We start from the raw sequence: 23,194 nt of genomic DNA on the forward strand, positions 1-23,194 counted from the left end.
TCCCAGGAGTAGGGGTCTGACCCCCTGCTCCCTAGCCCCTGCTAAGGTAATTCTGGGGGGTGGGTTGTACACAGTTTAGCCAGAGTTCACCAGTCAGATTAAGCTCCGGTAGCTGGTAACTGCTTAGTAACCCAGCTCCCTGGCTGCCTTCCCTAACCCCTCATTTGGGGTCTCCTAAATCAGCCACTTGTGCTTGAGTCCCTGGTTATATGGTCTGTGTCTAGGGAACCCAGCTAAGGTGCATGGCAGTGGCCTCTAGGGGATGAGCACAGCATCCTTACTGTGTGTCATATGCCCTCACCTGTGCTGGTCTCCTCTGTACCCTGGGAGGAAGATGCTTTCCCAGTGAAGGTGGAGATCTCAGGCTTAGAGGAAGTAGGAGACATGCCCCAAGCCCCACAGCTGATGGGAACCCTAGAAGTGCTAAAGCTCAGGGCTCAGAATCCCTGCCACCTGTAGTCCCCCACCCAGCCCCTGGCTCCTGTGCAACACACCTTGCTGGAGCTCTGCTGTGCACCCCAGGTACTGTTCTGTGAAGGGAAACCTGCCCTCCCAGCTGGAATGGAAGCAGACAGGCCTACAGATAGCTGTGATTCAGGGCAGGGTGTGAAGGGGCCTTCGTCGTGTATTACTCCCTTCTGCCTGGTGCATGCAGCCCTCTTTTGGGAAGTGATTCACACTGTCTTCTCTGGGAATGTAGAAGCTCTGTGAGAGCAGGAGGAACAGGCCTACCTGTCCTCCCCTGTGTACCTCCAGCACAGAGCCTGCTGCCTGGCACATGTAGGCATGCAGTGAATAGAACAGGACAGCGATTGACACCGTCACAGACATGTGTGACATCGCAAAGCTCTATGCGCAGTAATTTTCCTGTGTATTAGAAAGTGCCGAGAACATGTGAGAAACAGTGCTGTGGGGTCAGGGACAGTTTCTTAGCCTAGATGACTGCACTTGTAAGAGAGAGTTCATAGAGGCTTGGTTGCTGGAGGATACAAGAAGACAGCATTATTTTAAAAAGTGAATCAACATTTATTGAGCACCCACTAGGAAGCTGAATATAGCTGGGAACTCTCAAATACGGTGGTGGTAATTGTGGCCAATGCTGCATGTCCTCAATAAAAAGAAAGTGACTACTGGGCGAGGGCAGCTGTTTATGCTACTTGTGTCTTAATGATGCTCTGGCCTGCCTTTTGGCCCCCAAGTGGGAAGTGAGCATGAATCATCCTAATGGGCCCCATTCGGAGAGAGATGGCCCTTCACTTAGTACAGGCTCCTGTCTCTGCCAGGCACATGTGCTGCACCAGGCCAAGCTCCCTCCCTCTGGTCTCGGCTCCACTCGCTGACTTCTCCTACTCCTGGGCCCTGGATGGGACATGGCAGTGATGCCTGGTTGTTAAAGGTACTGTATTGCACAGAAAAGGCCTTTGGCTCCTAGGCTCTGCTGTTTTGCTTTACATACTTTCCCTGTGAGCACACTGGGAGTCATTCTTACTGTACAGAGCCTACGTTACTGTGAGAAAGCCTCACAGGCATTCCTGATCCTTTCTTGGGAAGGGAGCAGTGGACAGACAGGCTGTGCCCATTAGGAATGGAAAAATGCTCAAATTAAGCTGTCTAACACCCATTTGGGAAGTAGGCGGGCTATAAACACACAGGGCAACAAATGACCTAGGTTTTCTCTTGGTCTCCAGTTTTGTCCTGCTCATGAGTGTTCTGTGCCACCTGTCTACTTGGAAACCTCTAGTGGCTCCTGGTCTACGTGGTGGGGTCTGGAGACCTAACTCTTTCTGTTACTGACAGTCCAGGTGACCTTGGCAAGGCCTCTGCAGGCCTTGGTTTCCTCTCCCTAAGATGAAGGAGTCTGTCACATTGGCTGACGTGTTGCGATGATGATAATCACTCCTGACACTGATTGAGCACTTGCTGTGTGCTTGGCCCGTTCAGAGCACACCACATATATTGACTCAATTAGTCCTCACCCCATTGTCATTTTATAGTGAGGAAGCTGAGGCACAGAGAGGTAACTGACTTGTGGAACCTCTGGCACCTGTGTCCTTCCTCTTGACTGGCACATTCCCCTTATGCATCTAGCCCTTAGCATTACAGGAGAAACAAGGACAAAATCCTGCTTTTGCTCTTCTTAACCAGGGCTGGTCTGAGAGCACTTTCTGGACAGTGGCCCCAAGCCCCCAGGGGAGCACTTGTACCCCCTGAACAGGAAGCCTAAAAAGGACTGTCTGGGGAGGTGGGCAGAGGTTGGTGGAGTTTGCAGGAGAGCTAAGCAGAGCCAATTCAGCTAAGGGGAGAACGAAGGGAGGCTCAGAGGGTGACCCCCATGTGGACACAGCCTGCCTGGGCCCACCTCCCATAGAGAGCCGTCTGCGGCAATGGGTGGTGGTCCTATAAGAGGAGCTAGGGAGCCCTTCCTAGGGGGCGGTTGTAGTGGATATGCCATGAGAACTTTAGGGATGACTTTATGAGAAAAATTAGATAGCTATACCGGTATTGCAGAAACAGTGTGGACCTGGGAGTTAAGAAGCATGGATTTGGTTACCTTTTCTGGCTTTGACCTTGCTAAGTCCACACCCCCTCAGGGCCTCCTGTCCCCAGTGGACTCATGGTTTTCTGACTGTGTACAGTGGTGCTTTCTTCAGTGGTGCATGTTGGGTTTCCACATGAGATTTCCTTTGCACAATTCATGGACACAAAAGAGTGTGAGACCCTGCAGACTAGACCATCTCCTGGGGGTCCTTTCAGTAGTGACTGCAGACCCCTGGGTGTTTCTGACCCCAGGAGGGATGTGCTGAATTCTCTGTCCATAGGCCCTGGCCAAAAACAGTTAAGAAATTCTAGAATTGAGCTATTTCTGAGTTCAAATTAGAACCTCCCACTGCTTGGGAGAGGCTGAAGAGCCTGTCCCTTCTACTTGACAGCGAGGTTCTGGCTGGGCCAGGCTCTGCTCCAGTGGCCTCCTACCCAGCACCCACTGCCTACTCCAAGGGGGTTAAACTGAGCGTGTGTGTGTGTGAGAGAGAGAGAGAGAGAGAGCGAGTAAGCAGGGCTGAGAGGAGCTGATAGAGGCTGTAATTTGGAATGCATTTTTCCTAACAAGTTGGAGCCTGCGGGTGTCTAGGCAAGCAGCTGTGGCCGTGGGAGGGGCAGGACTGGAAAGACCAGTGGTGACCACTTTAACCCCCCTCACCTCCTGACGTGTGGGATAGGTAACTGTGACAGGTCTGTAAAGGAGCATTCACAATAGAACACCTAAGGTCATGCAAAGAAGTGGATGGTGGCTGCTGGGAGGCAGATTTTAGCTTGGCATAAAGAAGACCACTTTAATAGTGACTGTCCCAAATGACTGAGCTCCCTGCCGCTGGAGGTGTGTGGCACTTGGCAGAGGCTCTCATGCAGGAAAGAGGGGGCTTAGAACTTTGAGGTGACTCTGCATGACCATGTCAGACCTTAGGAGGAAGAAAGAGTCCAGTCCTACATTAGGATGGAAGGGTGCCCTCCCCACCTCTGATTTCTAGGAGTTGCAGCTGAGTGCGTGAATGTAGCTAATTAATCTTCCCAAAATTAACTTTCTTACTGTGTCAGAAATAAATTATGCCTGAAAGGAGAGTTGGTCTGTGATGGGCAAAGTTGAGGACAGAGAGAGGTGAGTAGGGTGCTTGCTTGCATGTCTGCAAAGGGCATCCCTGTAGCCCTGCATGGTGTTGCAGCCTGGTTCTGGGGACCCCCCGTCAGAGACCTGATGTCTGCCAGCACACAGGCAGGGGTGGCCATGAGGGTCCCAAGAGGTTCTCCACCAGTTGGCCTGGTGCCCCGGCCAGGAGGTACATCCTTCCCAAAGCATAACAGGGGAAAATGTTTTCCTGTTGACGGCTGAGGACTAGGACAGCTGTTGTCATGCTTAATTACAGCTATTTTCTCTGTGTAATCATTGGGGCCTTGATGGGGTTTCCTCGCACATCTTTGTCTTGTCTCCCTCACTAGATTTTCAGCTTCTCATGGGCAGAGACCCTACCTTAAGGTGCTTTTGCGCCTCTCAGCACTTACATTGGTTCTGGGCACCCAGGAGGTGCCACCTGCTTTGTAACAAGGCTGTAGCCTTTCTTTATAAACTCCTGACATGTCCCTGAATCATCTTCTGAATAAGGAGATGAAATGTTCTCACAACAAGCTGAGAAGGCAAACCACTGTGCCCCATTTCACAGGTGACTGCTGAAGCTCAGAGATAAAGCGAGTTGCCTGGAGTTACCCAGTGAGGGTGTTGCAGAGCCAGTTGCAGAGCTCCGCTTGTGTGGACTGTCACTGCTCGGCTGTGTCCTTTCTGCCCTGCCACCTGCCTTTCTGTGTATTTGCATAGTCTCAGACAGCTGCTGCAAGCCCAGCTGCCACTGGTCAGCCTTGCAGCTTTGAAACGCAGCCTGCCTTGGCCATGCTGGAAGTTCTGCAAATAGCCACCCACCTGAGCAGTCTGTAAATCTGAGCTTCTGCCATGGGGTAGCTCAGCCCTGTGTGCCCAAGTCAAGTCTAGGCTCTGCACTGAGTCTGCACTAGGAAAATACTGAGAGCACAGACAAGTGGCATTCAGTCAGCTGACCTTCCACCCAAAGCAGAAGCCCATCCTACAGCCTCTCTTTGGACACCTCAAATGCCAGGAGCTCCCTTTTCCAGGGAGCATGTCCTTCTATTAGCTGTCAGATGTTCTTGACTCACCAAGCTTCCCTCTGTACAGCTTCTGGGTCTGCCCTTCCGTGAGCAGCCTTCTGGTTGTTTGAAGCCCTCTCCAGAACCCCAAATCCCTGTTTCTTTAATACCATCTCATTTTTGGCATGGCAGTGGATCCTCCATCCTGTAGACATCAGGCCTGCTGGGGTCCAAGAGGAGGACCAGGACTGCAAGCCTGCCCAGCCCTCTGACAGGGACAAAGGCATGGAGCTTCTGGCTGCAGCTGCCACCTTGTGACCCAAATGCTATTTGCTCACCTTCAGGGAACCCTCCTGATCCCCAGAGGAAGGGAGAGGGCTCGTGGGTTCCAAGCTGGTGAGCCCCTAGCCATCATTCTCCTGCAGTGCACCCTGCACAGCCAAATGTCAGGCCTGTCACATGCCACACCATATTTTTAGCCAGGCGGATAATGTGTGTTGAATTACAATGGAGTCAGCACCTCGTGGGTGCACTAGCCGCTTTGCTAAAGCAAAGAGAGAGTGTCTCATCTGCACTATTGTTGAAGTGGCTCTAAGGCAAGGGGGCTTGGTCTAACCTGGGGTTCTTGACCTTCCCATTATGTGCCCAACACTTTGTGGGTATATGTAAACATAACGGGGGAGCCACACTTCATCAGCTGTCAGATTCTCAAAGACATTCATAACCCCCAAACTGTTAAAGAAACTAGTGTACAGCCTTAATGGTGCATCAATGAGAAGATGGCCCAACTGGGACCACGGAGAACATTCTCAAATGTGTTTATGTGCAGTTTGCTTTGAAGTAGGATCTGGGGCCCCGTGGGGTGTTACCCCCTTTCTTTTCCCCTAAACCAGCAAGCCCATGGCTGAGCTGGGGCACTCCTGGTGCCGCCAGTGTCCACAGACAGCAGGGCATGTGCAGGTGACTGACTGTATGGCTTGTAGGCGATGCCTGTGGGGAGGTGGGGACAGTTTGGGTCACCTACTCCTGGAAGGTGGCACTGCTCTGCCTCCGTTGTCCCTCCTTTTTAGCAGGTTTGAGCGATTGCAACGGGGACTCCCTGTGCATTTCTGGAGTGGCAACCTTCTTGGCAATGTCACCAGCCCTTCCTGGAGCCAGTGGTCTTCATGGAGCGAGTTGCTGAGCACCAGATGGACTTGGCCTGAATTGTCTGTGGTTTAGAACAGGTAGCTTTGCATGTCCTCAGGCTCCCCGGGTATGGGGTCAGGGCAGGGGTCTTGGCTGTGTAAACTTCTCCCCTGCACAGGCCAAGTTGCTCAATGTGGAGCCAGCCCTCAGGATTGCATAGGATGCCATTACCTCTGAGTCTTAGATTCTGGCAAGGGACCAAGGCATGTTGGGTCATCTCTTACCACAGTTGACCCCCAGGGAGGAAAGTGAGAGAGCTACAGTTAATACAGACTTCTTGCCTCACTTTAAGAAAAGGGCTGAGAAATATCTGGGAAAAGTGAAATTCCAGAGTAATATCTGGAGGCTTGCCATTCGACTGGTGGGAATGGGAGCTGGCACTAGCTGATTGTTTCCCCAACTTTCCTGATAAGAATCAACCTGGGTTGCTTATTAAATATACAGATTATTGGGGCTAGGAGTCTTGTTGTCTTAACAAGCGTTCCAGGCCATTCCTATCTTCAGACAAGTTTGGGAAACAGTCTGTCTGCTGCTCCAAAAATAGCCCATGGAAGAGGAGTGCTTTTAAACAAGTTTAGCTTTCCATATAATACATGAATAAGTTCTTCTTTGAAAATGTTTTAAGGTACAAGTCTCCTTTGACTCCCCTAACTATCCCAATCCCTGACCTTTTCTTTAAATTAAGAGAGAGACAGGTTTGTTTGGTTTCTTCTATCATGTTGTATTTGTCATTCTACAATTTGCTTTCTTCCTACTCTGAGCTATGTCGTTATGAATATATGAGAATTACGTTAGCACATGTAGAGCGACTGCTTTAAAAAAAAAAAAACAAAAAACCCTTGCTGCATGGTATTATATAGTACGTAACGAGCACGGTTTATTTAGCAATTCCCCTATTGATGGATATAGCAGTCGCTTGAAGTTTCTCATTATTACTTGCTTCAGTGAGCATCCTTGTCCGTGTCCCGTTGTGTACATTTGGGTATAAACACTGAGAAGTAAAATTGCTGGGTCAGACTGTATACATTTGGGGATTTTAATGAATTCTGCCAGAAGTTACCCTTCAAAGTGGTTCTATCCATGTACCTTTCCACCGAGAGCATGTGGAGAGGGCCCAGTTCACCACACAGGTGCAGCTGTCTCACGAAAGCAACCAGAACTCCCATTTCCCTCTAGTACTTCCCTTTGGGGATTACAGGAAGACTACTTCCTATCACAGAGCTAAATCCCTGAAGTAAAAAACACCAGGGCCTCAGAGTTCCACCCAGCACCTGTGTGTAACAGGAGGGAGGCAGGTATAGCCAATTTCCAGTCTGTAACCAGCTCAAAGAGCTGTTTCAGAGAGGCTGTAGGCCTGGTGGAATTCTAGAACCCCAGCTTGGGAGGCAGGAGGTGTGGGCTGGCCCTGAGGCCCTGTTGCTGTCTTGCTAGGCAACTGTGACAAGGCTCTGCCCCCCTCTGGGCTGCAGTGGGCCTCATGTAAAACAAGCAGAGGTTGGAGCAGGTCTCTCCAGGACTACAAGCTTCGCTCTTTATGAGCCTGTGAAAGTCCTTTAGGGGCTTTGGGCTGACCTGGGGTCAATAGTTTTGTTTGAAAGAAAGAAAAGATGCTTACCTAGGGTTTAGTGCCCATCCCAGGAGGCCGAGAAAGCAAAAGAAGATGTGGCCCACTGGTCAGGCAGCCCTTCTCCCACCCTGTCTTTGCTACTGCTCAGCTCCTTAGTGGAGTGGTGGAACCAGTGGCCTGGGGTTGCATCTCAGCTCTGCGTCTACCCTGTGTAGCTGCCAGCAAGCCGACCATGTGAAGGGATTCAGTGAACTGTCAGGTATTTGCCAACCTGAGACCATAATGAAAGGAAAGAATCTTGTGTGCTCAGGTGGCCTGGCCTGCAGAGACGTCCCGGCTGGCTCCCTTTTGGTTGAATTATTCCATTAGATTTATGGAACTTGTCTGCTAACTGGGGAGTTTTAAAGCAAAGCAAAAGCAACCACATCAGTAATCCAGGTCCACATCTGGGAGACTCATTCCCTTTCTTTTAATTTGGAAGAGCAGCAGCCTTCAGCCAAACCTCCTGCCCAGCCCGTCTTGACTTACAGTGAGCCCTGGGCAGCCCGGACAGTGGTCACACTGCCCAGTCCTGGTTCTGGGCCTGTGGCACTCTGGTCAAGTGCCTGTTCAACTCTCCTAACACCTAGTTAAATTTTTACCCCCAAAACTAGACATGATTTTGCAAAAGGTCGGACAGTTCATCTATGTTTGCTGAGTTTCAGGTTGCTTAAACCTCAGATTCACTTTCCTCCACCAAACTCACTTTGAAGTTTGAAAGCAAATTGATTAAATATACATTTTAGAAACCTTCCGATTTTCTTCTTAAACTAACAGAATTCTAAACTTTTCTTTTTAAACGAAAGGATTTTCATCTGTCAGCAGGTATAACTGGAACCATATGTCAGCAGAGACCAGGGGCTTTTCCTGGTTTCACGATTTATAAATTCTTATTGAAACGGAAGCAAGCAGGGCAGGCAGCTGGGGTCCCCGTGACAGCCTGAGCTCAGATCTCATTTTAATTAGAACATATAGATAGCGCCTGCTGAATCTCAGGCCTCCCAGAGCTCCCGTCCCAGGGTGAACAAAGATTTGGTTTACATCTTGCAAACCTCCATGTTTGCAAATTACAAAGCACTTCCGAGAGGAGCTGGAATGCCGAATTCTAGATTACTGTGGAGACTGCAGCCCAACTCCCCCCCCCCCCCCCCCCGCTCCACCGCCCCAACCCTTCCTGCTCCCCAGAGATCCTCCAAAATGATTTTGTTTTCTTGGGGAAATATTTGTTCTCTTCCTCATTGAAGAATAGATGGAGGATGTTCATGTTGAAAAGAAATGGTGAGGAGGTCTGGGACGAGAGAAATGAGATTAGATTCCATCCACAGAAGCTACGTCATTTTCTCCATTTAGACACTTGGTTCCTTGAACTCTGAGACATAAAACCCTGCAACCCAACCGGCGTCTGAACTGTTCTGTTTGACAGTGGTTCACGTGTATAATTTTCTCCTTAATGTGTTCTGCAAATGGTAGAGTAGAAATATCAAATGAAAGACATTGCCAGGCCTAGCTCTCTCCCACCCCCTTCTTTTCCTGGCCTGGTGTCATCTGAGCTCAGTGTGTCTCATGAAAGGCCGTGATTACCATGTCAGCCACTGGAAGCGGCCTGCTGGGACTCAGAGCTTGACCCGCAGCCGAGAGGAAGCCATGGAGTAGTGGCAGCAGGGCCACAGTCTTAGGTCTGTCACTGATAAGCTTGCTCTTGTTTGGGGAGCAGTGACTGCTGTGTGCTACACCTCCCGTCGGCCCCTCGCCACATGCTGGGGACAGGGCTGCTGCCTGCTGTCCCTCCATGGGCATCACATTCCTGGCAGCTGGTGATCACCCTGCCAGGGCTGCTGCCACAAGCTGCCATTTACTAGGCAGACAAAGGGGGATTTTCCCTTCCCCTAGGTTTATAAGCCCTGCAAATGCCTTACATTCCAGGAGCTGGGAGGAGAAAAGGCTCCTGTGGTTTCTAATTAAGCCCACAATTTAAATAACAATTCATGTAACCCCAAGGGTTGAGAGGAATGCTAACCTGCCCCCTCCCGAGAGAGGCAGCTGGGTGGCCAGGCTGGGAGGACTTGCCCTTTGCCTTTGCCGGATGTGTGACCAAAGAGGGCGAGAGGGAAGTGGTCGGTGAGTTTGTGGTGAAGCTAGGGCATGTGGTAAGGGCGCGGGTGTGGGGTGCTTTTGTGCTCTCCCTTCTGGTAAGTGTGCCCCTTGCAAAGGTTAAGAAGTAAGAAATGGGAGCAAAGTTGCCGTGTTTACTCACAGCCTCCAACTGAGAATTTTTACCCATCTGCAGGGGAAATGTGGAACTTCGCCTCTTAAGTGTTAGAATCCCAGATACTCATGTTGTCAGAGTCCCCTCCCTACCTCCCACCTACCCCCAGGTGACTCCCTCTTTGTTACTTGCAGAACTTTTCTCTGGGGAGGAGGTAGGGGCTGGGTCCTGGAAAACAGGCAAGTGAGGAGACCAGGAAGGACCATGAGAGGCAGAGGATCTGGTCAGGCCCCTGCTCCCTCTGTGCCTCAGTTTCCCAGTGTGTAGTACAAGCATACAAATCTTTGGATTTGTTGCTCCCAAGGTCCTTTCTGGCCTTCAGTCTGTCTGCCCATCCTTGAGCTGCTTTTGTGTTTTCATTTGGCATGTCTGGGGCCAAAGTCCTCTTTATAGTACATTGAGCTCACCAAATTGTTGCCTGATTACCCAAGGCGTGGTTATGTTCCAGATTTGGGGGAAATGGAATGCTGAATGCAATTATCTCTAGACAAGCTCTTCTGTGTCTTCGCCAGCACCAGGAGCATGTCAGCATTTCTAGGCTTTCTGTGATCTCCTTTCCAACTTCCCCTCCATTTTCATCCCATGAAACTGAGCCACTCTCATTCCCTGAAGGACACTCCAGGTTCTTGCCTCTGTGCGTCGCTTTTGTCGTTTGTGTTTTTACCTCCACCCAGATGCCCCCTGTTCTCACCTCACTGTGCCTGAGCTGGCCAGGCTACGTGCACCCGCTCTCCCTCGCGGGGTCCCATACATTACTCCCAGTGAGACTTGGAGCTCCCTGACAGTGAGCACCAGTTCTGGGTGCTGCCTCCCCCTACCCCTCCTTCCTCATCTAGCAGAGGATCAGTTTATATTTGCTGGGGCAAAGTATGGCTGTGAAGAGAAGAGAAACCAAAAAACCAAAGGTAGACTTACCCCCGCCATCTTCCTCCCTGCAGGTGACCATAGCTGATGACTACTCGGATCCCTTTGATGCCAAGAATGATCTCAAGAACAAAGCAGGAAAGGGGGAGAGCGCTGGCTACATGGAGCCCTACGAGGCCCAGAGGATCATGACAGGTAAGCAGAGTGGCTGGCACAGGGACTCACAACTCAGCAGGCAGCTGGAGAGGACGCAAGGACACTCCTGGGTGGTCTGTCCCCAGCCAACCTTAGTGGGGGAATGTTTGTGCCTTCAGGGTGGTGGTTGGGGGCAGTGCTGTATTAAGTCTTCCCCAAAGGTTTCCTGCTTATGTTTCACATAAGGAAAAACTGGCAGGGCACAGTGAAAGTCCAACTGTAATGGTACAGTTCAGCAAAGATAAAAACCAAGAAATAAATGGGGAGAAGAGGGGAGATAAGTTCTATCACACATTTCTGACTGAAGACAGATATAGCATTTGAGATGTTAAACTTTCCTTGGAGCTCCCTAGCAGCCAGGGCAAAAAGGGAAGGAGGCTGGGTCACCTTGCTTTCATTATCTAGTATAAGGGAGCAGAATAGATCATTAGTTGGGACAAAAGTATCCCTGGCCATGCACTCAGAAATTTTTGTTTTGGTGCTGGAAAGAGCATAAAGAACCCCAGTCCTCATGGCAAATTTATAGGAAACATGGAGACTTTTTTCCCGTGGCTGCTTTCCTGTTGGCCCATGATTGACAGTACCTTGTCAAAGCAGTTGTGTGGGACCCAGAGGAATGTAGCTGGGTGTAGAGTATCTTGAGGGCAGGGCCTGTTTTTTAGCCAGGATAATGCTTGGAGTTTCTTTAAGGAGTGAAGTTATCAGACATTTACTGACCACTTGCTGTGCTCTGGGTCCGTGCTGAGCGTTAGCTCCTATGGCTGTGGTGACATTGTAGGCCGACTGTTGAAGGATCTGGGTGCTAGTCTAGGCTTTGCTTCTTGGACTCTCTGCCATGTGTTCCTCCTGTTCATGGAAGGCAATTCTCTGATCACTGGTGTGGCCTCCAGAATGCTTAGCCACTTTGTGAAGGGCGAGGCAGGGAGTGGCTGACCAGAGGGACTTAGGCCAGACTTGTGGAGGGCTGCCCCTCTCGCTCACTCCCCTCTTCCTATTTTCCCCTGGCAAAGCAGCCTCTGTGGCAGGGAGGTGAATGTATGTTTGGGGCCAGAGTCCTGAGGGAGGGTAGCCTGCAAGGAAGCAAGTTGGCTGGTTGGTTCACTGCAGATGTACGCTCAGGCCCTGCAGTAACCCCTCCTCCCTCTGCCACATCCCAGCACTTCCACCAGGCTCATTTAGCCTCACGATGTCCCATTTTACAGGTGAGAGAAGCTCAAGGGGATAAGCCTCTTCCCTGGGGTCACACAAGTAGAAGTAAGTGGCTCAGGCTGAATGCAGAACATGGGGGCAGGGGCAGGGGCAGGATGTTGTCACAGGAGTGCAGACTCAGAAACACAAGGGGGGGGAGGGGGCATCCACTATGAGCCCGGACTTTGGAGGGGCTGCCCATGCCTGGCACCTTCAAAATGGAGCCGCGATTCCTGCTTGGTACTGCTGTGGACCTCAAAGTTGAATAGCCTCTTAGCTGGGTAGAATTGTCCTGAGGGACTTTGGCTTTTTAATGAGGACACACCCCATGAGAGCCAGGGCCAAGGCAGGGCAGTTTGATCACCAGGAACCTGTTCAGGCCTTATGCATTCTCTTTCCAAAGAGGCGTCCTAGTGTTTGCTACTCTGTGTTTTCCACGTAGCATGGAGGCTCTGCCCAAGTTTACCCACATTTTTTGTTTTTAAGAATACTGGATAAAAGGCCAGGTTCTGGTTGTAGTGGTCTTGCTGCGGCTCCCTTTGACTGGGAATTCTTTGTGTGTAACATCAGCATGGTAATTGATGGCAGGGGTGGACATGGGCTAGGGTGAGCCATCAGCACGAAAATGTTCCAGGAAAGCAGCCAGCGGCTTGCCGAGCTTATGTGAAACTCTTCATACGAGAGGAGGTGGAGGAAGAGAGTCTGGTGCTGGTAACAGTGGAGCAGAGGTGGCACAGAAAAAGTTAAGTTTAACCTTGCAGAGTGAACCTTTTTTGCATAACGTTACATGTTATGAGTACATGTGCACGTAACTGCTAGTTCCAGGGCAACATCTTTGGTACGTAGGCATAGCACTGACAAGGCAGTGCTCTCCCTGTACCTGAGATGGCATTTCCGAGCAGAGCGAGCCCAGGCTGGAGTCAAGCAGACCTCAGTTTCCTCTTGCAAAGAAGTAGCTTTACAGCAGGCAGTCAGTGGTACTTCTAGCCACTTTTCACTGCTAACTGGCTATTTGACCTTGGGCAGTGCATTCTGTGCCTCTGGTTTTACCTATGTATGGGATTGATGGGTCAGTGATGATAATAACAGCAAGGCAGCTGCTAAGATCTCTAGTACTTGTTTACAGCACTTGATGTGAATTTGCGTTGGATCTTCACCTTCACCCTTTTGAATGTAGGTGCCCCATTTTACCAGTGGAGAAACTGAGGCACAGAGACATTAAGTAACTAGCCCAAGGCAACCCAGCTAGATAGTCAGTTGTGGGGCTAACTTCTCAGGCCCCAGTGGGTAGGACGTGCTCTCTGGGGCCTGTGTAGCCTTGGTGCACTGCAGCTTCGCTTTCGGATTGCCCAGCATGGCCAATCTGGGCTGTGATTAACTCATAATCTTCTGTCCACTGCATCCTCGTCTCCAAGCAGCAGGTGGGGGGAGCTTGGTGAACAGAGAACACCCCTGTGGGCTGTGGCTGGGATGGAGGGCATGGGTGAGTGTGCCTGTTTCCCAGGGGCCACTGTCACTCCCTTGCCTTCTCTCTGCCTCAACTTACTCTTTCCACAGACTCCACTTTGTTTAACCTTCAGGAATTATGTTTTAGCTCCACAGTGGATGCTCAGCTCTCCACAAGCCTCAGAGCCCAAATGCCTATGGATTGTCTGGGCAATCACTTTCTACCCCTGTCGCCCCTCTCATCCTAGCAGCATTTCTGGAGGTACCGCCTTAAAACCCTACAGCTCTATGGAACCCGGTTGGAAAGCTCGTGACTTGAAGCTTTCCTTTTTATAGATACGGAAAACGGAGGCTCAAAAAGTCATAATCTGTTTGACATTTTTTAACTCACTGATTAAATGTGAGGCTGTCTTGTGAAACAGACACAAGACAAGGTATCCAAGCAGAGGCAAGACAGCCAGTGTTAGAAGATGACATGAGAGGCAGTGAAGTCTCAGATGGGTGGTTGGCTCAAGCACCTTTGAGGTCTGCATTAACCCTGAGCTCCTGAGATGCCATGATTCACTGTGACCTGCCTTTCAAGCACAGTGATGGCCATTAGCCACCTAGGACCAGCCCCACAAAGGGTACACCTGAGACCAACTCTGACTAGGAGGGGACTGAGTGCAGCTGGTGGCTTCCTTTCAGTGCCAGCCTGGCTCATGCTAATAGTTCAGTCCTGTTTCCCTTCTGCATCTTCCTTGGCCCATCTCTCAAGGTCAGTTTCTGATCTTGGCCTTTTCCATGTCTTGCTGCCCCTCTGGGCCTCAGTTTTGTTGTGTGTAAACTGAAGAGAAAGAACTGGCGCATTTCTGAGTTTCCTTTCTGCCCTAGCATCTAGGTATTTGGGTCTCCAGGCCTGCTGAGCCAATCCTCAGGCTGCCTTACAGCCCATTCTTTCCTTCTTCCCTGAGTCGTGATCCTAGGCTTAAGATGCCCAGATGCATAGAGACCTGCTGATGCAGCAGGAAGGGCACTGGACCCCAGTCAGACTGGTTTGGGTGACTGAGGGGGGTCAAGATGCTTAGCCGATATGGCCCCAGGTTCCTCTTTGTAAAGTAGGGCACACAATGCTGATGTGAATACTGTGTGGAAGGCGAGCTTTGCATGTGTGGGTGAGATTGTTGTTACCAGGGGCCCTTCACATAGTATTCTGTTTTGTTGAATTCTCTGGTCGGTCCCTGTAGGGTCCCCTGCCCACCTGGAGGTGGGTGGCACCTTTGCCAAAGCAACATGATGCTGGAGCAGGTGGTCCTCGGGCCCTCTATAATGCACTTGGTCATCTCAAGGGCTCTAGGCCATGCTGTGTTGGAGACTGGACTTAGTAACCTGGGCAGATACTACCACTGCCCTCCAGGAACATCTACAAAGCAGGGAGACAGGCGTGGACCCTGAATGGTCAGTGGTTGGCACACTGAAGTGAGCAGGTGAATCTCCAGGAGTTCAGAGGAGGGAACGCCGGCTTCCCTCCTTGGGTGAGGAGGAGGTGATGGTGATGAGAGCTGGGTCTGGCAATCCAGGCAGCAGGAAGAGCTTGGGCAAAGGCGTGGAGATGGGGCCTTTGCGCTGGAGAAGAGTGGCAGGAGGTGAGGCTTTTTTTGGATAATGGTTGGAAAGGCACATGGAGCAAGAGCACATAGAGAATGATTGGGATCACAAGCCCCAGTTAGCCTGAAAGCACAGAATATTTCTGCAACTGAGATCCTCCCTCTGCAGGCTCACAGCCCCAGGAATTCTCAGAGGCACCCAAGGGGTAGCGGTGACATTGATGAGCACCATTAGCTTTTGCATGGGGCTTCCCTGTGTGCCAGACACTGCTCCAAGTACCTTCTGTGGATTGGCTCATTTAATCCTCACAACGAGCCTGTGAGACATAGAAAGTACTTTCATCATCCTTGTTTTACAGAGGAGAACACTGAGTCTCAGAAAGGTTAACTAAGCAGCAAAACCAGGATGATCAAGCAGCACCCTTTGGAGCCCTCACTTGCAGCCAAAACTCTCACATCCGTCCTGTATTCCCAGAGGGTCTGGAGAAATAACTGGGAAATTAACAGTTACTCAGGCCCCCTAATTTTAGGTGTGACTAACCCTTCCCCCAATATGCTTTATAAAATTGTTCAAAGTGTCATCTCACAGGATGAGTCACTTCAGCATTAATTGAAAGCATTTCACATAATTTTTAATACGTGTAAGCAATTACACATTAAAAAGTCCTTAGCATGTTTTTATTATTAAATCAACTTTATAGCATAATAAGAGGAAATTAAAAGAAAGTCATTTTGCACAGAGCCGCGCTGCCCTGACATGGCTGTTTTCCTTGCTTACAACTTTCCTGCTGCCCTTTTTAACTCTGTATGCTAGAAGGAACAGCCCAGATAAAGCCAGTCACCGATTTTAAAGGTGAGAGGGGATGTCCTCTTGTATCTTCTCGTCCTCTGGTGTGGCCTCTTCTAGTGGCAACATGCTTCCTGAGACGATTGTGATGCGTATCATGTTAAAGAGTGTGCTGCCATTGTGGCCTCTCTGTTTCAGGAGAAAGGAGCGGGAAATGTGGGGTCTAGCCTTCGCTCTGCCCCTGGCCTGCTGTGTGACCTTGTGGCAGGTTGCTTCCCTTCCCTGGGCTTCAGTTTCCTTGTCATAAAATCAGATTCTGCCTTCTTCACTGGGTGTCATGAGGATCCAAAGGGATAATGGATCTGGAATGACTTTATAAACCCTTAGGTTACCTGCTTCTGTGTTCACATTGGCTTCTCCCACTGCCCTTGTCAGGACTGTCCCTGAGACTCCTGTCCCACCTCCACCCACCTCCACATGGCCCTAGCCCCAGTCTTGCCAGGTTGTGAGGAGGAGCGGGCCTTGGCACCTCCCAGGAGCATGCACACTGACCTCTCAGGACAGACAGGCACCCTTCTGGACAGCCAGCTCTAGAGGCCCTTCCTAGATCTCTGTTCTCTAAGTCTGGAGTAAAGTCCCCTGAAGGCCAGCAAATGCTTCTGAGGGAAGGGAGCGTTTAGAGGAGGCTCTCTGGCCACTCTACCTGGGATGGCTGCCCGCCTGTCGTGTTCATTGTCAAGTCTGCTCTGGCTGCAGGCAGCACTGGTCTCCTCGTAGCTGGGCCCCAGTCCTAGCTCCTCAGTGCCGGTGGACTCTGCTCCAAGAGTGTCTACACACAAGGCCTCTCCTCCTCACCTGCCCTGCTGTGCATAGCTCTGCTCCCTGAAGTGTCCTTCACTCTGTCACCTCCCTCTGTCTGGGCTGCCTCTCTCCCTCTGCAGGCCCCAGGCCCCTCGCTGGCCTATCCTCCCCAAAAGCTGCATCAGGCTTCAGCCTGTCCTGGTGGTCACAGCTCTCCCTGGGCTGGAGGATGACAGGATGGAATTATCCTTGATGCCATCCTTTCCCAGAGAGGGGCTTGCACCAACCAAGGTCACACAGCAGTAAACCGCAGAGAAGTCTTCTGATGCCAACCTAGGGCTCCTGAGCCTTGTTTTGAAATGTTTTTGAAAACCTGTCCTTATATCCTCCTGCCTGGTGGATAGGAGGCTTGGTCACGGACTGTGCAGTTCCCCAGCTGGACTATCATTTACTAGAATGACTTACCTACCAGACAGGAAGGAGATAATCAAGTGTAAATAAATTTCGTATTAGTCACCCGATGACTCTCCTATTCTTGAGAAACAGCATGGCTCACACACCCAGCCAGTGGTGCTCACCTGCTGAGCTGCAGGGTGGGGAGGGGAGGCGAAGCCTGGGTTTCCATGGTGACCAGTGGGCCCACACTCCCCTTTCCCCGTCAACCCTTGCCACTGAGCACGTCCAGGTTTTTAGGAAAGTTACAGTAGAACTGGAGCAGGCAGAGGAAAGCAAGCAGTCATTGACAGCACACCTGCTGGGGCCAACAAAGGTCGCTGCCCTCCAGGTGTCCCTGTCACACAGGAGAGGGCGACAAGGGCTCAGACAAGCGCTTGGTGTCTGTAGTATAAAACAGGCCAGGAAGAATGACACTGGAGAGAGAAATCTGGTGTTGGGGGAGCACAGAAGGGGACAGTACAGCCTCCTGCAGACCAGTGTGGTCTGCACAGAGGGTGGCATTCGAGCAAAGCCGCACTTACGTGAGGTCTTCCCTGACCACTTAGCTTAAATTTTCACCCACCCCTGCTTCTCTGCTCAACTTTGTTCTTTAACACTTACTATTATTTAGCATACTATTATTTTACTTACCTTTTTTCTTGTTTGTAGTCTGTCTCACCACTGAAGCGTGGGCTTCACCAGAGTGGAGATGGAACCTCAGTGCCTTAAGTAGTACCTGGCACAAAGGAAGTGCTCAGTAGATACTGGTTGAATGAATGAGTGCATTGATTCAGTCCAGGGGCCCAGGGCTGGTCTTATTCAGTGCTGGGTCCCCCTCAGGAGCCCGGAGACCTCCTACCTCCTCCTCTGAAGAGTGCCAGATCTGGAAAGTCCAGGTTTAGCCACTTGCTAGATGGGTGGGGGGTGGGGAAGGAGCTGGCTTTGGCCTTAGGGTGGGAGCTGGGTGTGAGTTGGGCAGGAGAGCCTTGGCGCCTTCTGGCCAGTTCTGTCTCCACAGCGGGCAGACCGGGTGGGGATGTCTGACTGTGCTGCTTCTCCCTCCCTCGCTGCGCGGAGAGCTCCTTGAAGGAAGGGAGTGGTCCTAACCCGTCTTCATTTCTCCTCTGAGCCCAGTAAACATTCACCAATTGAATGGCTGAGTGCAGGAATGCAAGCCTGTATGAGAGAATAAATGAAAGAAAAGGAAACAAACAGTAAACAAATGCTGTAAACAACTTTTCCCATTTTGCCAGGAGCCACGTGCTTGAGGTTGAGGTCACAGGGTCTCAGCCGGAAAATGTGGAATGCATTCTTTTGTTGGATGGATATTTGTAAGTGCCTGCTACGTGTGGCACTATTCTGTGCTCTGGGGTTTATCAGTGAACAAGTCCCTGTTGTCAGGGGCAGTGTTGCCTTACCATGATTCCCATAAACTCGTGTCACTGCGGCTCTGGGTTATCTGGAGTTTAGGGGCTTTCTTAAAGTCAAGAGCAAAGTGGAGACGTGGCCACCTTCAGGAGGTAGGGTAGTCTCAGTGCTGCCTTCTGGAAATGAGGGCGGCCTTGGCCCAGCATCTGGCAGTGAGTCCCTCTCTGTTCTTGGCCCCGGTGGCGGAGCACAGACTCTGAGGGTGGATGTTGCCTGCTCTGCGGCACCGAGCCTTGTAGGTGTGAGGGCCCGGCATGCTGCACTTGACAGCCGAGGACCCAGACCCCCAGGAACACAGCCTCTTGCCCCTCTTCCTTCCTGGCAGCTGTGAGAGGAGCAGACATTTTACCTAAGGCAGAACTACAGAAAGGGGAATGTGAAATTGAGGAGCCCCTCCCCACCCCTGCCCCAGCCTTGCATTTCTGAATCCCAGAGAGACATTAAAGGATCTGAGGGTGCAGAAACTGATGGAAACATCTGTCCCAAAATAGTCTCCGAGAGACACGGATCCGTCCACAGCAAAGCTCCTACTACCCTTTTCCCACCTGGTAGCTTGCTGCTGGGGGGGAGGGGGGGGACAGGTGTGAGGCAGGGGCATGACATAGCAGGGAAGCTGTTGAAGAAGATGTGCCCGCCTGGGGGTGTGGGACAGATCAGAGCACAGAGCACGAGGAGCAGGAGGCAGGGAAACTGGTTCTGTGGTGCTGTGGCCATGGCAGTCATCCAGGCCAGAGGGTTGAGGTGGGAATCCGGGCAGTGGCTGTGGAGTTCTGCAGGCCAGGTGGGGTGCAGTGCACAGGAACAGGCCCCAGTAGGGTCCTCAGTGAGTGGGAGGATGGAAATGTCATTTAGCCGGTGGGGACTGTCTTACCTGAGAAGGGGGACAGAGGCTCCTGGGGAGGAGTTGGTGAGTTCAGATGTGGGCCCCTTTGAGATTGGAGTGGCCGGCCAGGTGCTTGGGAGAGATTTGAATGCATTCATGTATTGGAGAAGGTGCTGGAGTCAGGTCAGAGGAGGGGTCCAAAGTGCTCCCAGGAACCCAGGGCCACCCTAAGAGGGCCTGGATTGTGCTCCTGGTCTGGGGAGAGGAGCTGGTTTGCAGGGGCTGATCAAGGAGTCCGCCGGCTACAGTCCTTTCCCCTCAGAAGTCTGAAGAAGGAGATTCAGTGATTTGTCCCACGCCCTATTATTTGACTAATTAATTAGTACCTTCCTCTAAGTAGGGCTCAAGCTGGCTTTCTGGCAGCTTATAGAGATGACAGAGGTCTATATTTAAAGGACAGCTTCTTCTATAGATCATGCCAGGATTCTCCCTTAAGGGTCTGAGAGGAAGCGAGTGTGATTATTTCCATTTCGCAGATGAGAAAGCTGAGTCATGGTGGCTGACAGGAACTCTGCCCCCTCCCGGGCCCCCTTCTCCTGCCTGGTGATGCCAGGGAGAGATGCAGAGTAACAACAGATCTGCGTTTTTTTGATGCAGTTTTTTCTGTCGCAGTAACTTAGCAGGTGTCCCGGCGTCGGTGCCCTCCCTCTCTGCCCGGATAGTCCGTCTTTCAGCTGGCTTGGCCCATGAGTTTTAATGTGGTACACTGCCTCTAGTACTTTTGTGAAATAGGCAGCTTGAGCATAAATAAATAAAATGCCACCTCCTCTCTCCCTTCCAGTACACAGGTCTGTAATTATACCTGCCACATAAAAAATGATGCCCTGACAGCGGCATCATCTCGCAGGCCCAAGCTTGCTGCTCGTCCCCTATTTTCTCGCTGCCACAGTCACCATTCGTACCATTCGTGCTGCTGCATCACTTACCAGGTTGCATCATAATCTGTCTGCTAGACTGGGAGCCCCTGAGGACAGGACCCCAGGGCGGGCAGGGGAGAGGAACTCTTGCCCTCAGACGGTTGTCACTCAGTGTTTGAGGAATTGGCCCGGAACTGTCCGGTAAAGAATGTCCCCAGTGGTGGTTGCTGGATTAGGTGGAGTGCTGCATGGGTGCTGAGTAAGCTCTCTGCCAGAGATGGAAGGCTCTCAGGTCCCAGCACTGGGTCTCACGGTCTCCCTGGCCGGCTCTCTGCCCCACCAGTGTGTTCATATGTCCCCTGCCAGATGCTGGCCTCATGCCTGCTGGCCTGTGGCTCTGGATGCTCTCTCCAGTCTGCTGGGACTGGCACATACACGCATGTCCTCATGCGCCCACAGCTCTCTGTGAAGCCAACCCCTCCGGCATCCTATCAGCAGATTAGGGGTCCTTTCGAGTCTATGTGCTGTCCTTGTTGGCCTTCCTTGGTCCCTGGTGTCCCCAACCTCTGCCGCTAGCTGGGTGCCTGAGCACTCCCTTGTCTCCTCACAGGAACAGCCTTCATTGTGCCTTTCTTCACCCTCCACCACGAGCGTCTTGCTGCCACATCCAGGACAACCTCTGGCCGGGCCCCTCCTGATCTTTCCAGCCCCCCAGCCCCCGCACTGTCTGAAAACACAGGCCTGGTGCCGTGGGGGCTGGGAGGAGAGTCTGCCCCGTCAGCTGAGGCCTTATTCACGCTGCTCTGTCTAGGCACCCTTGCTCCTGCTGGGCTCTTCCCATCTAAGTCCAACCTGGCTTTGAGCTCGGCTCAGGTTCACCTTCCTAGCCTGCTGCCTCCCCCAGGTCAGAACCAAACCGGTGGGCATTCAGTTTTCTTCTCAAGTGGTGTGTTTATTGAAGAACCCTGTGACCTCATGCCCTTCATAGCTTCCCTCCTCAGCCTCACTGCGGCCCAGGGAGGTGCTACACGGATTGTTTCCACTTTACCAGTGAGAAAACAGGAGCTTGAGCAATGGCCTGGGGCAGTCAGAGAGGAGGACTTCTGGCAGCCTGGGAGTTGTGTTCTGAAGGCTAAGCAGGAGCAGGTCAGGTGGTCAGTGGGGCCGGGGTGGACATCGGGCTGAAGGAAGCGCATGGGCCTGAGGATGGTGGGGATGGGGGCAGGCAGCCGTGGGGTCAGTCAGGATGGATCCCCTGGGTCAGCTTCTGTCCTCCCCTGCAGCCGGGAGGTGCCACCCTGGCAACAGCCTCACAGCCCAGGAGAGCTAAAAAGCTTCCTTGACCTCTTCTAGGGTTTCTTCTCCATTTCTGTGCTATGTCCCATTCCCTTGCTTCTGCTGAGAGTCTTTGCTAAAGAAAGAGTTAATGTTAAGCCACGGACAGGCCTGGCCTGCTTGGGAATCTGGAGCTGTGACTGGGGGTGAGTACTGGAGGGACAGGATAGCTTTGTGGGGGAGGGAACCGTGTCAGATCAGGTAAGACAGGAGGGGCAGCCATGCCCCAAGCTTCTGTCCCCGCCCTTCAAGGTGAAGCTGAGGAGGGGCTTTGTGAGCATCTGCCGAGCCCCTGCTGTTCTGCACTAAGGGGCTGGGAGATGGAGCCCACCTGGGCCCTACCCTCTGGAGAGACCAGGGAGGTGGCCATGTGACTGCAGTCAGTCAGTGAGGTGTGTCAGGGTGGGTAGAGAACCCTGCCCCGGTGTGACTGGGGGCTGTGAGAGGGGAGGGTGTGGTTGAACAACTTGGCTAGAACAACTTCTGCCCCTGGTGGCTGGGGTGGGGAGGCTGGTGGGATCAGAAGCAGTGAGGGGTGTGGCCCAGCCGCTGCTTCAGAGTTGGAAGAAATTGATGGAGGGTCTGGCCCAGGACAGTGTTTGGCTGAAGAGGCCTGAGAACTTTGAAAAGTGCTGGCCCAGGACAGGCGCTGAGGCCGTGGGCTTGCCGCCTCCTGCCCTGCCTCCACCCCAGACAGCCCAGGCTGCCATGAAAATCGAGCCTTGCCCTTGATCTGAGCCTCAGAGGAAACTAGGCTTAAAGATTTTCATGATTTTCATCATTTACACCCAGAAATTAGGAGGAAGGGTTTGTTTGTTATTAATATTCTCAGCCTATTTATACCCTAGACTTGAAACTAATTTTCATCTGGACAAATATTTCTTGTGAATTCCCAAGGCTCTCATTGCTAATAAAAAGCTCCCAGCCCCACACCCCAGGCTTGGCTCCTGAACATTCACAGGAGTGTGTGATCTCTTGGGGTGAGACCCGGGTGGAATCACCTTAAAAACCCATAAAAACCCATGGGCTTCACAGGGTCTGTCCAGAGGACTTGACGCAGTGTCCTGGAGTTAAAATCCATGGTCTGTTTTTAGCTGACTTCTACCTGAACTGTATGTGATTCTGTTGGAAAAGCTTGAACTTGGATATGAAAACCTTTCCTGTCTCTGGAAATCTTCCTTCATTGAGTGAGAATGTTCTAGCTGGGCTAGACAGGGGCACTATCTGGTCATACCTTGTTCTGTAAGTGAAGAGGCAGAGGGCTCCGGGTGAGTGGGCTGCTCACAGCTGCTGGGTAAATGGTGCCCAAGGTGAAATCCTAGACCAGGGCCCCTGCCAGTCACCACCATGACACCTCCGTGTGTGATTCCATAACACTGTTGCTAGGCAACGACTTCTGCAGCCAGAGTCTCCTTGTTTCTGGGGAGCTCATTACCTGTAAATGATAGGTGACTTCTCTCCACTGTGCATCCCTCGGTCTTTGCAGTGGCAGCACCCTTGGACTTGTCATCTCTTCCCAGTCATGGGGGAGAATGAAGCAGCACCCCTGTCCCCTGCAGGAGCCCTATCTGGGTCAGTCAGTTGCTGTGCCTCCAGGCCCCCTGTCTGCAGGGACTGATGGCTTTTCTCTGTCTTGGGTTTAACCGTCTACAAGGAAAACATCTTTTTTCCAGGAAATC

General features: G+C 51.7%; 1 protein-coding gene across 2 annotated transcripts in view; it reads left to right on the forward strand.

Moving 5' to 3' along the window:
- Positions 1-23,194, forward strand: part of SHB (SH2 domain containing adaptor protein B) — a 132,072-nt gene that overhangs the window by 35,565 nt on the left and 73,313 nt on the right. For both annotated transcript variants that reach the window (XM_063082211.1, XM_063082212.1), the window contains exon 2: positions 10,649-10,769. In XM_063082211.1, the coding sequence (XP_062938281.1) occupies positions 10,649-10,769 (121 nt within the window). The remainder of the gene's footprint in view (positions 1-10,648; positions 10,770-23,194) is intronic.

This window comes from Cynocephalus volans, chromosome 17 (assembly GCF_027409185.1).
Source record: "Cynocephalus volans isolate mCynVol1 chromosome 17, mCynVol1.pri, whole genome shotgun sequence".
In the NCBI taxonomy this organism is placed as follows: Eukaryota; Metazoa; Chordata; class Mammalia; order Dermoptera; family Cynocephalidae; genus Cynocephalus; species Cynocephalus volans.